The sequence below is a fragment of the Apium graveolens genome, chromosome 4 (genome assembly GCF_009905375.1).
Source record: "Apium graveolens cultivar Ventura chromosome 4, ASM990537v1, whole genome shotgun sequence".
In the NCBI taxonomy this organism is placed as follows: Eukaryota; Viridiplantae; Streptophyta; class Magnoliopsida; order Apiales; family Apiaceae; genus Apium; species Apium graveolens.
Window position 1 is genome coordinate 274,904,113 of NC_133650.1, and position 14,070 is coordinate 274,918,182.

Genomic DNA, 14,070 nt, shown 5'->3' on the forward strand with positions numbered 1-14,070 from the left:
TGGAGATTCTACCCTGCTCACAGAGTTCAAGGAGAGAGCTGGCCCAAGTATTACTTTTGGAGATGACAACAAGGGTTTTACTGTGGGATATGGCTTGATTTCTAAAGACAATGTCATCATTGAAGAGGTTGCTCTAGTGGATGGTCTCAAGCACAATCTATTGAGTATCAGCCAGCTTTGTGACAAGGACAATTCAGTAACCTTCAATTCAGAAGCCTTTGTTGTGACAAACAAGAGGAGAAACAAAGTGGGTTATCACTGGAGTGAGAAAAGGAAATGTGTATCTAGCTGACTTCAACTCATCAAATGCAGAATCTGTCACTTGCCTTCTCAGCAAAACAAGTCAAGATGAAAGTTGGCTATGGCACAAGAAGTTGCCCCATCTAAACTTCAAGACCATGAAAGAGCTTGTCAAGAAAGAACTGAGGTATTCCTCAAGTGGAGTTTACAAAAGATGGACTGTGTGATTCTTGCCAAAAGGGAAAGCAAATCAAAACATCATTCAGAAAGAAGCTTGACTCAACAATTGAAGAACCTTTGCAATTGCTACATATGGATTTGTTTGGACCAGTCAATGTGTTGTCCATCTCAAGGAAAAATTTTGCCTAGTAATTATGGATGATTTCTCAAAGTTTTCTTGGACATATTTCCTAAATTCTAAAGATGAAGCTAGTGAAATCATCATCAATCACATAAGACAAGTCAACAATCATCCTAATTTTAAACTAAGAAGAATCAGGAGTGACAATGGAATTGAGTTCAAGAATTCTGTGATGAGATCATTTTGTGAAGAAACTGGGATTATGCATGAATTCTCTACAGCAAGGACTCCACAACAAATGGAGTGGTAGAAAGAAAGAACAGATCCCTTATTGAAGTTGCAAGGACAATGCTTAAAGAATCAAAGTTACCAACATACTTTTGGGCTGAAGCTGTGAACACTGCCTGCTACACTCAAAATATCTCTTTGCTGAATCAATCAAAATGCATGACTCCCTACCAATTGTTCAAGAACAGGAAACCAACTCTAAATTTTTTTCATGTCTTTGGTTGTAAATGTTATATCTTGAAAAATTAAACTGATCAACATGGGAAGTTTGATGCTAAAGCAGATGAAGGAACTTTTGTTGGATATGTTGTGGGAAAAGCATATAGAGTCTACAATCTAAGAACCAACATTCTTGTGGAATCAATACATGTTGTGTTTGATGATAAAAAGATTGAAGGACTACAGGATGGAGATTTCCATGAGAGTCTCAAGTTTGATAATGTGGAGATGGTTAGTGATGACAGTGATGATAAAAGTGATAAAGAAACTACAACTAAGGATAGTGCAGAAAAATCTACAACTAATGAAGCTAATAACTTAACATCCATCGAGTTACAAAATGCTTCATCCTTCGGGAGAAAATATGCATCATCCATCGGGAGACAATCAGCCTCATCTGTCAGAACTTAAAGTGCTTCATCCGTCAGGTCATTGAGAGAAGCTGAAAGTCAAGGTAGATCACTCACAGAAAGTTTCCCTTTCTCAAATCAAAGACTCACTAACTCAGGGGGAGTTTCTCATAATCAAAATTCAGTCACACATCAAGACAATAATGAGGCCTCTTCATCTAGAGCTACTCTACCTCAACAGTGAAAATGGACAAGAGATCACCCCTATGAGCTAATTATTGGTGATGCATCTTCTAGAGTTCAGACAAGGAAAGCAACTCAAGATGAATGTTTGTACAACAGATTCCTTTCTAAGGAAGAACCAAAGAAGGTAGAAGAAGCTCTGTTGGATCCTGATTGGATTTCAGCTATGCAGGAAGAGCTAAACCAATTTGAAAGGAACAATGTTTGGAAGCTGGTACCCAAGCCTAAAGGAAAGAATCCAATTGACACCAAATGGGTATTCAGAAACAAGATGGATGAAAATGGCATAGTGGTCAGGAACAAAGCTAGATTGGTTGCTAAGGGCTATTGTCAATAAGAGGGAATTGATTTTGATGAAACCTTTGCTCCTGTTACAGTACTTGAAGCCATTAGAATTTTCTTAGCATATGCAGCCCATGCTAATTTCAAGGTCTATCAAATGGATGTCAAGAGTGCTTTTCTAAATGGAGATTTGAAGGAGGAAGTCTATTTGAGTCAGCCTCCTGGTTTTGAAGACCCAAATTTCCCAAATCACGTCTACTATCTTTTGAAAGCACTCTATGGACTAAAGCAAGCACCTAGAGCCTGGTATGACACTTTATCAAAGTTCCTGAAAGGATATCTTCGATATATTATTTATTTTGGTATTTGTACTATTAAACATAAAATTTAAGTACACTTAGATCCTCTCCATTAGGACATGATTTTAATTGATCCAGATCAAAGTCAAATAGTCAAACCAGCTAAATTATTTTCAAGACTATTTATAAAAGAGATATTTCATTATTCTAAAAATATCAAAATTATATTTTATGGAATATATCTCTAAGGCAATTTGATCAAATAAGAAATATCAAGTTATGATATTTTTTATATCACAGTTGCAACATCAATAAGGCAACAAGCTCGAATAAGAAATATATCAGAAATATTCTTTTGAGATCTCGTGCTAAATCAAAAATGTTTTTCTCTTCGCTCCTAAATATATTTTATATCCTTCAAAAGAGTTTTTATTCAAAGTTTATTAATATTCATGATTGAAGTATTAATATCCATTTTTACACCCATCTGTGTGTTCGTAAAGTAATTTTCTCCCGTTTCGTAAAATCAATATTTCCCGGAGAAAATTATTTAAAAATACTCAAACACATTTCCTATCATCCAAATATATTTTATATATTAGGAAATATATTTTAAGTATTTATACAAGTCAAAACTTTGGTCAAAAGATCCATCTCCTTTATTTCAAGACCAACGATATTTTTATTCGGAAGAAAGGCTGACAGAACAGTTTCATTTTTAAATAAAATACTTCCACATTCTAGAATGACTTGAAATCTGGTATGGATAATTAAAATGGTATTTTCTAAGTATGGTCAAAATTTGGTAGCATTCAGAGAATTTTTTCCCGAGCACGAATTTTGAGGCAGTTGGTCCCACAGTTGACCATGTTTGACCTAGCTACCAATGACCATTATTGACCAAACTTTTCAGGACATAATTTTATAATATTTAGGTAAATATCATATTTTTTATGATATTTATTTAAGAGTTTTTGGGGTGGTCATAATTATTGGTGCTTAATTTTTAATTAAAGTAATTAAAGAATGATTAAAAGAAAAGGAAAATATATATTTAATATATATATATATATATCATCTGAAATTTGAATGGATACTAGCTTGTGCTTCCTTCCCACTTGCAAAGAAACACAACCTACTTGCCATGTCATCAATCCATATGATACACTCCATCCACCATCCATTCCTTCTCAAATCTTAACCATTCATTTCACCCAACTTCCTCTATAAATAAACCCCAACCCCAACCCATTTTAACTAAGATAAAGAGCCAAATACTTGCTGGGAATTTTTCAAGAAGTGCCACTCTTCATCTCTTTCAAATTCTATACACACACTTCTTTTCAAAAACTTTCTCTCTCTTAAATATATACACATATACTTAAGATTTTTGATATCCAAGCTTAGATTTACCAAACCAAGCTTGTTCCCACCAAGTGAGCTCATCCACCACTACTTTTCGGCCTCCTGAAGGGCTGCCCAAGTTCGTCCATAGTACCAAAATCCGGCCGAACCTCCGGCGAATGTTTTTTCCGGGGAATTTTTCCGACCATTTTCCAAATGTGGTGAGTTTTTAGCTTCTTCTTAGGTTTTCTTTATTTTGATCTTTATATTTAATTTCTCTACTTCATCTCAAGCTCTAATACAAGATCTCATATAAAGAAGGTTCTCTAAGAAAAGAGAACGAAGATTCGAACTCGGAATTCGAATAAGTACTTGATCTTCAACCGAAGCTCTAAACGAAGAAGATCTATAATATACAAGTACTTAGATCTCTAAATAACTCCTCACGAGTGAGATTTCATAAATCTCTAAATAACTCCTCACGAGTGAGATTTCATATTTGACATCGCTAGTTGGTCAATTACTTGTACTTTATTTATCTCGACCTTGACCAACATATTTCGTGAATATAGTATAATTACGAAATGTATTGTTTTACAATCTCGCTAACATCTCTAGTGTTCCGAGAGATTATAAATCAATCAATAGTGATCTTCGTAATTTTTTCAAATATAAGAGACGGATTAAATCACACGAGTTGGCCAATTACTCGCACTTCTATTATTTGGATCTTGGCCAACGCATAGTTCGTGTATATAGTCCAATTACGAAAGATATCGTATAATCCCCTTCTAGCACCTTAGTGTTCCGTGGGGTTTTTATTCGATATATATAAACTTCGTAATCATCCGTCTAAGCTTCAAAGGTGGATTTAATCACACGAGTTGACCAATTACTTTGCATTTCATTTATCTCGATCTTGGTAAATGCATAGTTCATGTATATAGTATCATTACGAAAGGTATCACTTGTAACCCCTTCTATCATCTTCACTGTTCCGGGGCATTATAAGTCAATCAATAGTAAACTTCGTAATCATCCACCTAAACTTCAATAGCACAAATTCAAAGCCAATTACTTGCACTTCTATTATTCGGACCTTGGCTAAGAATCATAGAACCTATAAAGTTGCTTGAAGTCAAAAGTATACTTTGACCATATAATCGTTAAATCATAAGTATACTAAATCCATAAACCTAAGAGCCACAATTCCGAGATTGTAACCAAAGTATTCTTCGATCCATAAATACATAATCGAAAGAAGAAGAATACAAAAGAAGTCATAAGTCATAGTGCGTATACATATATACAAGACTTCTTATTACTCTGATAAACATATATTTTACAAAGACGGAGTAATCATAAGTATACTTGACACATAAATATATATTCCGAGTTAAGTATACGTATTGAACTTGAATATCAAAGAAGTCATAATCCATATTGATTATACATATAAAGGACTTCTTATATTACTCCGATTAACATATAATCCATAGAGACGGAGTAATCAAAAGTATACTTGATATAACATTCTATATATCAAGTCATGTATACATATAGAGTATTAATATTCTTATTTGAATATTATACTATCTTTTGGGCTAGTACCGTAACATACTAGTTCAACACATATTTTCTCAATACTTTATGTTTTGTGGATTGTCTTATTAGTTTCGCAGTGAGGTGAGGTGACGTGAGGTGATCTTCATTCTAAGACCCAAGTCTCATGCGCACTAGCGGGGAGTTAGTCCTATTTGCACCGTGAAGAAGAGGAAAGACCCAAGACCGGATACTAAGATCCGAGACCGGTGAAAGCTAAGGAAGCCAAGTCCACACAAGGGATCTACATCAACTTTGAAGAGATAGCGGGGAGTTATTTTCTAAGATAAGTTGTGTAGGAATTACATTTATTTTGAGGTGGTGACCCTTGTGTTACGCACCAAGATAAATATTTGTAAGGGTGTAAAGGCTTCTCCGCCTACTAAAGGAGCGATTTTATATTAAGGGAAAATCCCGAGTCCGGGAGAGGAGCTTGAGGACTGGAGTAGGGGTGAGCGGATCTATTAGAAGTTGCGCCATTGCGAACCAGGATAAAATTACCGTGTGGTATTTTCTTTCCTGGCACTTTATTTTCCGCACATATAAACTGCATAACCACTCGGTAAAGTTTTAAAAAGGGATAAAATTATTTTAAAATGCCATAATAAATTTTAAATTGGTAATTAAGCTATTCAACCCCCCCTTCTAGCTTAATATAGCCCTCATACGGGACCTAACAGTTCCTTTTGGAAAATCACTTCACAAGAGGTACTGTGGATAAAACTTTATTCTTTAGAAATGTTAATGGCTCTAGTATACTTGTTCAAATCTATGTAGATGACATTATTTTTGGCTCTACGGATGAAAAACTTTGCAAAAAGTTTTCTAAATTGATGCAAAGTAAGTATGAAATGAGCATGATGGGAGAACTAACTTACTTTTTTGGTTCACAAGTTAAGCAAGTTAGTGATGGAATATTCGTTAGTCAAACTAAATATATTCATGAACTTTTAAAGAAGTTTGAACTAATGGATTGCACATCTTCAAAAACTACCATGGCCACTGAAACTAAGCTTGAATTAAACACTACTGAAGTCTGTGGATATTTCAAGTTATAGAGGCATGGTTGGCTCACTTTTATACTTAACAGCTAGTAGGCCAGATATAATGTTTGCTACATGTTTTGTGCTAGATTTCAGGCTGATCCTAGAGAATCTCACTTACTTGCTATTAAGAGAATTTTCAGATATCTCAAAGGTACACCAAAACTTGGCATTTGGTACTGTTAGGAATATGTGTATCAGTTTGATGATAAGTTAAACAAAATACTTAAGTAGAAATCTAGTGATTGTAGCCTCAACGGATAAGACCATCTTGGCTATCCGTTGAAGGAGTAGCTTTGCTTAGCAATAAGTTTAGTATTGTAGCACATTTCATTCTCTGGTTTCAAGTTGTAATTCTTAGATGTTGTAGGAAATTATCAGTCATGTTGACTACTAATAGATATACAAATAGAAGGGCTAATTGTAAATATTTCATGCCTTGTAATTTTGTATAAGTGAAGAAGTATCAACGGATATTGAAGACCTTCAACGGATAAGAAACAAAGCTTCAACGGATGTCTCTAATGCTTCAACAGATAATATCCATCAACGGATAAGTGCTTCAACGGATAAAGACTTCAACTGATAATGCATCAACGGATAAAGCTTCAACGGATAAAGCCTCAATGGATAAGGCATCAACGGATGAAAGCTTCAACGGATGCTTGGTTCATTAGCAGTTGATAGTGACAATTCACAAGCTGACAGAGGCACATGGGTTGACAGAGACAAACTGGAATGTGGAAGCCTCTAGGAGGAATCAAGAAAATGCAGCATTCCCTTTCTGATGCAAACAAGGAAGTATTCAAAGATTCACAGATTATCCTAGATTGCATTGGATAGAGAAATGAAGAAGAAACATGTGAAGAATCCTTTCAATTGTATTTTACAATTTTGTTTTCACTTGTAAACTTGGTGTTATATAAACCAAGTAGCAGCTAGTAATTAGATGTGAATTTTCCTGAGCTGTTTAGAAATATCAAGAGAGAAAATCATCTAGTTTGTACTAGGAAGCAGCTGTGATTTAATTCTTTGAATCACAGATTTTCTGAAATAACACATCTCTGGTGGAACAACAAATCCACCAGAAAAGTTTTTAAGTTCTTTGTGTTCTTTACATTTGTGTTTGAATATATATATGTCTGTATCAGCTTCAAGCAATTCACACACATTTGTTCACTTAAACACTTAGCCTTAGAAACTGCTCAAAACTTGAAAAAGTTTTGAGATTTAAATTCAACCCCCCTTCTGTAAATCTCATTGTTAGTCCACTGGGAATAACAATTGGTATCATAGCAAGCTCTTAACATATAAAGAGTTTAAAGATCTATTTTGCTAACATCATGAGTGCATAGAAGAATCCTCCTGCTACCATCATGAGTAGGAATGATATTGGTATAAAGATCCCAGTCCTGGAAAAAGATAATTATCATCACTGGAAAGTGAAGATGCATTTACATCTTCTTTCTCAAGATGAAAGCTACATCAACTGTATTGAAAATGGTCCTCACATCCCTCAAAAAGTAGCCACAGCTGCTACTGCAACAGTTGCTGTTGGACAGTCCATTCCCAAGCCAAAAGCAGAATGGACTATTGAAGACATGGAAGAAATCCGCAAGGACAAGAGAGCCATGAATATTTTGTTTAATGGCTTAGATCAAGATATGTTTGACAATGTCATCAATAGCCAAACTGCAAAGGAAGTTTGGGATACTGTACAAATCATCTGTGAAGGTAATGAGTAGGTCAGAGAGAACAAGATGCAGCTTCTTATTCAACAGTATGAATATTTTCACTTTGAAGAAGGTGAATCATTAAATGATACCTTCAACAGATTTCAGAAACTGTTAAATGGATTGAAGCTGTATGGTAGAGTGTACCAAGTCAAGGATTCCAACTTAAAATTTCTTAGGTCTCTGCCAAAGGAATGGAAGCCCATGACTGTCTCTTTATGAAATTCTCAAGATTATAAGAACTTCACACTTGAAAGATTATATGGAATTCTGAAGACTTATGAACTTGAAATAGAGCAGGATGAGCTGTTGGAAAAGGGAAAGAGAAAAGGAGGAACAGTTGCTCTTGTAGCTGACAGTGAGAAGATGGAAGCCAGGAATGAGGAGAAGACAATGCCAAGTCTCAAAATTGGCACAAGCAAATCAGAATCAAGCAAGGGTAAAGAGCAAGCAGCTGAGGATGAAGACAATTCCAGTCAGGATGACTCTGATGATGTTGATGAACATCTGGCTTTTCTGTCCAGGAGGTTTGCAAAGATGAAGTTCAGAAAAAAAAAGTTCACTAAGCCAAACAAAAACATGGTGGACAAATCAAAGTTCAAATGTTACAACTGTGGCATTAGTGGACACTTTGCAAGTGAGTGTAGAAAGCCAACTTCTGATAAAAAGAAATTTGAGCAAGTTGATTACAAAAAGAAGTATTTGATTTACTCAAACAAAAGGAAAGAGCTTTTCTCACTCAAGATGATTGGGCAGCAGATGGGGTCAATGAAGATGATGATATGGAATATGTCAACCTAGCCCTGATGGCCAATTCTGATGAAAATGAAACTAGTTCATCAAGCAACCAGGTAATTACTACTGATCTCTCTCAGCTATCTAAACATGAATGTAATAAAGCCATAAATGATATGTCCAATGAATTATATCATTTGCGTGTTTCCCTTAAATCACTAGCAAAAGAAAACACTAGGATCAAGGAGAATAATGTGTTTTTAAGTGATAGGAATGATGTGTTAGAGGATCAGGTAATTGAGCTTGAAAAGATAAAACTTAAATGCTTGACTGTTGAGAGTGAACTAGCAGAAGCTGTTAAGAAAGTAGAAATTCTTTCTAAATAGTTAGAAAGTGAGCAAGAGGTAATCAAGGCCTGGAAAACATCTAGGGATGTTAGTGTTCAGATTGCAAAGGTTCAGGGAATTGAATCATTCTGTGATGATGCCTGGAAGAAAAACAAAAAGGAGTTAGAATTAATTGATGGATTGTCAACGGATGTGGAATCAACGGATGATGAAAGTTATCCTTTGAAGGAAGAAAAGGAGCATCCGTTGAAGGCTCATCAATTAAAACAGGCAAGTTCTTTTAAAAATAAAAACCTCAATAAAAAGAATGATTCAACTCTCAAGAACTTTGTCAAAGAAGGAGCTAGCACATCCAGAGATGTCAGTAATGTGAATATAGGACACATGACTTTAGATCAGTTGAAAGATAGGCTTAAGTTGGTTGAGGATAAGAAGGAAACTAAAAGAAAATCTAAAAGAAATGGGAAGGTAGGGATTAATAAACATAACAATTACACACCTGATAGGTATGCTCCTAGAAAAAGCTGTGTGCATTGTAAAAGTGTTAATCACCTATCTGATAATTGCAAATCTGTTAAAAATGCTCCCATGCCTTCAAATCCCTCCATGCCTAACATGTCTATGTCACCTCTGCATGCTATGCCTGTTATGTCTCACCAGAATCCCCATGCACATTTTGCAAACATGCCATATATTAATAATCCTTATTTTACTGCATTTAGTATGCCTCAAATGTCATACAATATGCCTATATGGAATAACATGTTTGCACAACCTATGCCTTATCAAATTCAATCAAATGTGTTAAATGATTCTGTGACTAACCCTACACTTCAACCAACCACATCTGAGACCAAGGTTGACCCAAAGTTACCTAAGTCAAAAGATGCAGGAGGAATGAAGTCTAGGAAAAAGACTAACAAGGCTGGACCCAAGGAAACTTGGGTACCAAAATCAACTTGATTGATTTTGTTGTGTGCAGGGACAAAGAAGGAATCTATGGTACTTGGACAGTGGTTGTTCAAGACACATGACAGGAGATTTCACCCTGCTCACAGAGTTTAAGGAGAGAGCTGGCCCTAGCATAACCTTTGGAGATGACAGCAAAGGATTCACCATGGGATATGGCTTGATTTCAAAAAAAAATGTCATCATTGATGAAGTTGCATTGGTTGATGGTCTCAAACACAATTTATTGAGCATCAGTCAACTATGTGACAGAGGGAATATTGTTTCCTTCAATTCTGAAGCCTGTATTGTCACAAGTAAGAAGGACAATAAAGTGGTTCTAACTGGAGTTAGAAAAGGGAATGTGTACTTACACTACTAGAAATAGTAGATACGACATCGGTCCTTAGACATCGGCATGTAATGCACCCGATGTTAAAATGCAGTTTAACATCGGTTTTGTAAAAAGCGATGTTGAATACGCATATTGACATCGGTTTCAGTTAGTAGCCGTTGTCTATCTTCAGAAATTAAAAAGGCCACAAATTTGTTTTTAACTTTGACATCGGTTCATTTTATTAACCGTTGTCTATGGCCTTTTAAAAAAAATAAAAATTACTTAACTCCCCCCCCCCCCGCTTTTCAGTACACTTTCCCCCTTTAATTTTAACAAAAAATTCACTTTAACATATTTTCCCCCCCTTTTCCAAAAAACCTCCCGCAAGCCTCTCATCTCTCCCCGACCCTCGCCTCTCTCGTCTCTCCCCTCCTTCTCTCTTAGTCTTCTTACCTTTCTTCTCTCTTCTTACCTTAGTCTCTGTTAACCGTCTCTTCTCTCTTTTCTCTGAAACCCTAATTTTAGCCCCAATTCTAATTCAAGATTTGGAGCTTCAAATTAGAGCAAATTAAACTTGAAATTGAGCTAGTATCTGGAGGTTGGAGCTAGTATCTGGAGGTAGACAGCATTTGGAGGTTGGAGCACTGAGGGTTTAGAACATTGGGGTTTCGGAACATTGAAAGCATCCGGAGGTATATTCTTCTTTACTTCTTTACTGTTTATCTCCCTCATTTTTATGTTTAATATCTTCTTTGTGCATGTAAATGTTTTATGTTTATCTTCTTTTCTTCTTTACTGTTTTTCTTCTTTGTGCATGTAAATGTTTTATGTTTTTGGGGGTTTTATGTTTGTTTCTTTTTGGGGGTTTTATGTCCTGTTTTTGGGAATTTTATGTCGTGTTAAATATTTTAGGTACACTGATGTAAATCAATGTTTTAGGTACATTGATGTAAATATAAATGTTTCTGTTTTGTTTTTAATTATGTGTTTTCTGGGGGTTGTTCATACATATTAGTGTGTTTTGGGGGGGGTTTTGGGGGCTGCATTTGAACAGGTCTCAGATATGAATAAGTCTCTGCATTTCTTGTTTTGTATGATAGTCATTTCTCTGATATGAACAAGTCTCTGCATTCCTGATATGAACTATCTGTTACTTGTGTTGTATTATAGTAATTGTTTTGTATAATTATCCTTCTCACAAATACAAGTAACAGATAATTTTAATTTATTTATTTATGGGCTGAATTTGTTTCAATACTCAAGTTCTCACTGAGTTTTATTTATGTGAAGGAAATTTAACAATTGTCTGGGCTGTGAATGTTGGAATTATTGGTTTTTAATTATGTGATATTTTCAAATATCTTGGTTTAATTTGTTTTAATTATCTTGGTTTAATTTAGTCTAGTTTATAAATTTAGTCTAGTTTTGTAATTAATTGGGTATATGTATAGGATCTTAGAGTAATGAATTAGTACTATAAATTATTAGGATATCAAGGTATTTACTCCTTTCTAAGTTTATATAATTAATCCCTACAGTAACCAACACAAATTTGATATGCCTTTTATTAAATAATTATAAATAGGTATGTGTTGGATTTTTAATATTTATAGTGGCTATCAGGTAGGGAAATTTGATGGATAAGACATGGATTTTGCAAGATAGGGATTCTTTAGCATTTGAAATGGGGGTGGAAAACTTCTTGATATATGCTGAAGAAAATTCTGAAGATCGTAACAAAATTCCTTGCCCTTGTGGACGATGCGCCAATTTTAAAAAATTCTCTATAAAAACAATCAGGGGCCATATCTATGACAATGGCTTTTGTCTAGGTTATGTGCATTGGGTTTGGCACGGGGAGACTGCTTCTACGGGTCCTAAATCTTCAAGTGCTAGTTGTCCACCTGAAGAGCAAGCTCCAGACCCACCTCTTGAGCAAGCCTCTGATGAAGCGTCAGAGCAAGATCAGGAGCATGTCGCTGCTTCGGAAACTGTCGATGTTTGTGAAGCGGCATATAACTCGAGTCAATATGATAATGATTCATATCAGTTTAGGAGGTTCGTAGCCGATGCTGAGCAACCTCTATATGAGGGTAGTGACTGTACTAAGTTAGAGTCGATGTTGAAGTTGCATAACTGGAAATCTAGGTTTGGTATTACCGATAGTGCCTTCACTGACCTCCTTTCTTCTGTTGGGTCTCTACTTCCCAAAGATAATGTGTTACCTAGTAATGCATATGAAGCAAAAAAAAACCTCTCCAATTTAGGTCTAGAGTATATAAAGTTCCATTCATGTCCGAATGACTGTGTACTGTACAGGGGTGTACATGCTGATGCAACCAAGTGTCCTAAGTGTCGACTTTCTCGGTGGAAGTTGACAAAGAAAGGTGAAGAGAGGATTAATCTTCCAGCAAAAGTCATGTGGTATTTTCCAATAATTCCTAGATTTAAACGTATGTTTAAATCTCCTTCCACCGCTGAACTAATGTGTTGGCATGCGCAACAGCGGACACAAGATGGTAAAATGCGACATCCAGCCGACTCTCCATCTTGGAAAAATATAGATTATAGGTGGCCATCCTTTGGTAGTGAACCGAGAAACCTTCGCTTGGCTTTATCGGAGGATGGTGTAAACCCGCACAATAATGGCCTATCTAATAGATATAGTTGCTGGCCAGTCATATTGGTGACTTACAATCTTCCTCCCTGGTTATGTATGAAAAAAAAATTTATGATGTTGTCGATATTGGTCCCTGGCCCGCATGAGCCTGGTAATAACATCGACATCTACTTACAACCGATGATTGATTTAAAAAAGCTTTGGAAGGAAGGGGAACCAAATATGTATGACGCGTATAACAAATCATTTTTCACTTTAAAAGCAGTTTTAATGTGGATGATAAATGACTTCCCTGCTTACGAAAATTTATCTGGCTGCGTTAATAAGGGTTATAAGTGTTGTCCAGTTTGTGGAGATGACACCGTAGCTAAATATTTGACTCATAGTAGGAAAATGTGCTACCAAGGGCATCGTCGATATTTGCCTCTACATCATCCTTATAGAAGGCAGAAGGCTGCTTTTAATGGACAACAAGAGTTTGGGCAGCCGCGTCGAACCCTATCCGGAGAAGAAGTGTTAGCAGAGCAAGAACAAATCAAATTTGAATTTGGGAAGAAATTGAAGAAGGCAAAGAAGGTTGCAAGTCCATGGAAGAAAAAGTCAGTATTTTTTGAGTTAGAATACTGGAAATTTCACCATGTTAGGCACTGTATTGATGTCATGCATGTCGAGAAGAATGTATGTGATAGTCTGATTGGCACATTACTAAATATGCGCCATAAGACAAAGGATAGTGCGGCAGCCCGTCATGATATGATGGAAATGGGCATTAGATCTGATTTGGCTCCCCATAATATACTCATATTCACCTAGAAATACTGTAATATAAGCTGAAATTTGTTGCAAAGACATCAGAATTATTCTTAAAACCGATGTATAGCACTGTAATAGACATCGGCTGTGAACCGATGTCAAAGCCTGATGACATTTAACATCACACGCGAAGACATCGGTTCAGTTTTTTTTAACATCGGTTCAGAACCGATGTCTGATCCCATATTTTTAGTAGTGTTAGCTGATTTCAACTCTACAGATGCAGAATCCATTACTTGTCTTCTCAGCAAAGCAAGTCCAGTTGAAAGTTGGCTATGGCACAAGAAGCTGTCCCATTTGAATTTCAAGACAATGAATGATCTAGT

General features: G+C 35.8%; 1 protein-coding gene across 1 annotated transcript; it reads left to right on the top strand.

Annotated features, from left to right (window-relative positions):
* Positions 1–11,947: 11,947 nt before the first annotated feature.
* On the top strand, positions 11,948–13,744 carry LOC141719662 (uncharacterized). Its single transcript, XM_074522042.1, has one exon. It carries the CDS (start codon positions 11,948–11,950, stop codon positions 13,742–13,744), a length of 1,797 nt encoding a protein of 598 aa, XP_074378143.1.
* Positions 13,745–14,070: the final 326 nt, after the last annotated feature.

Bases quoted from the DNA above. Each gene is read 5' to 3' on its own strand.
- LOC141719662 (XM_074522042.1), top strand. From the start codon at position 11,948: ATGGATAAGACATGGATTTTGCAAGATAGGGATTCTTTAGCATTTGAA.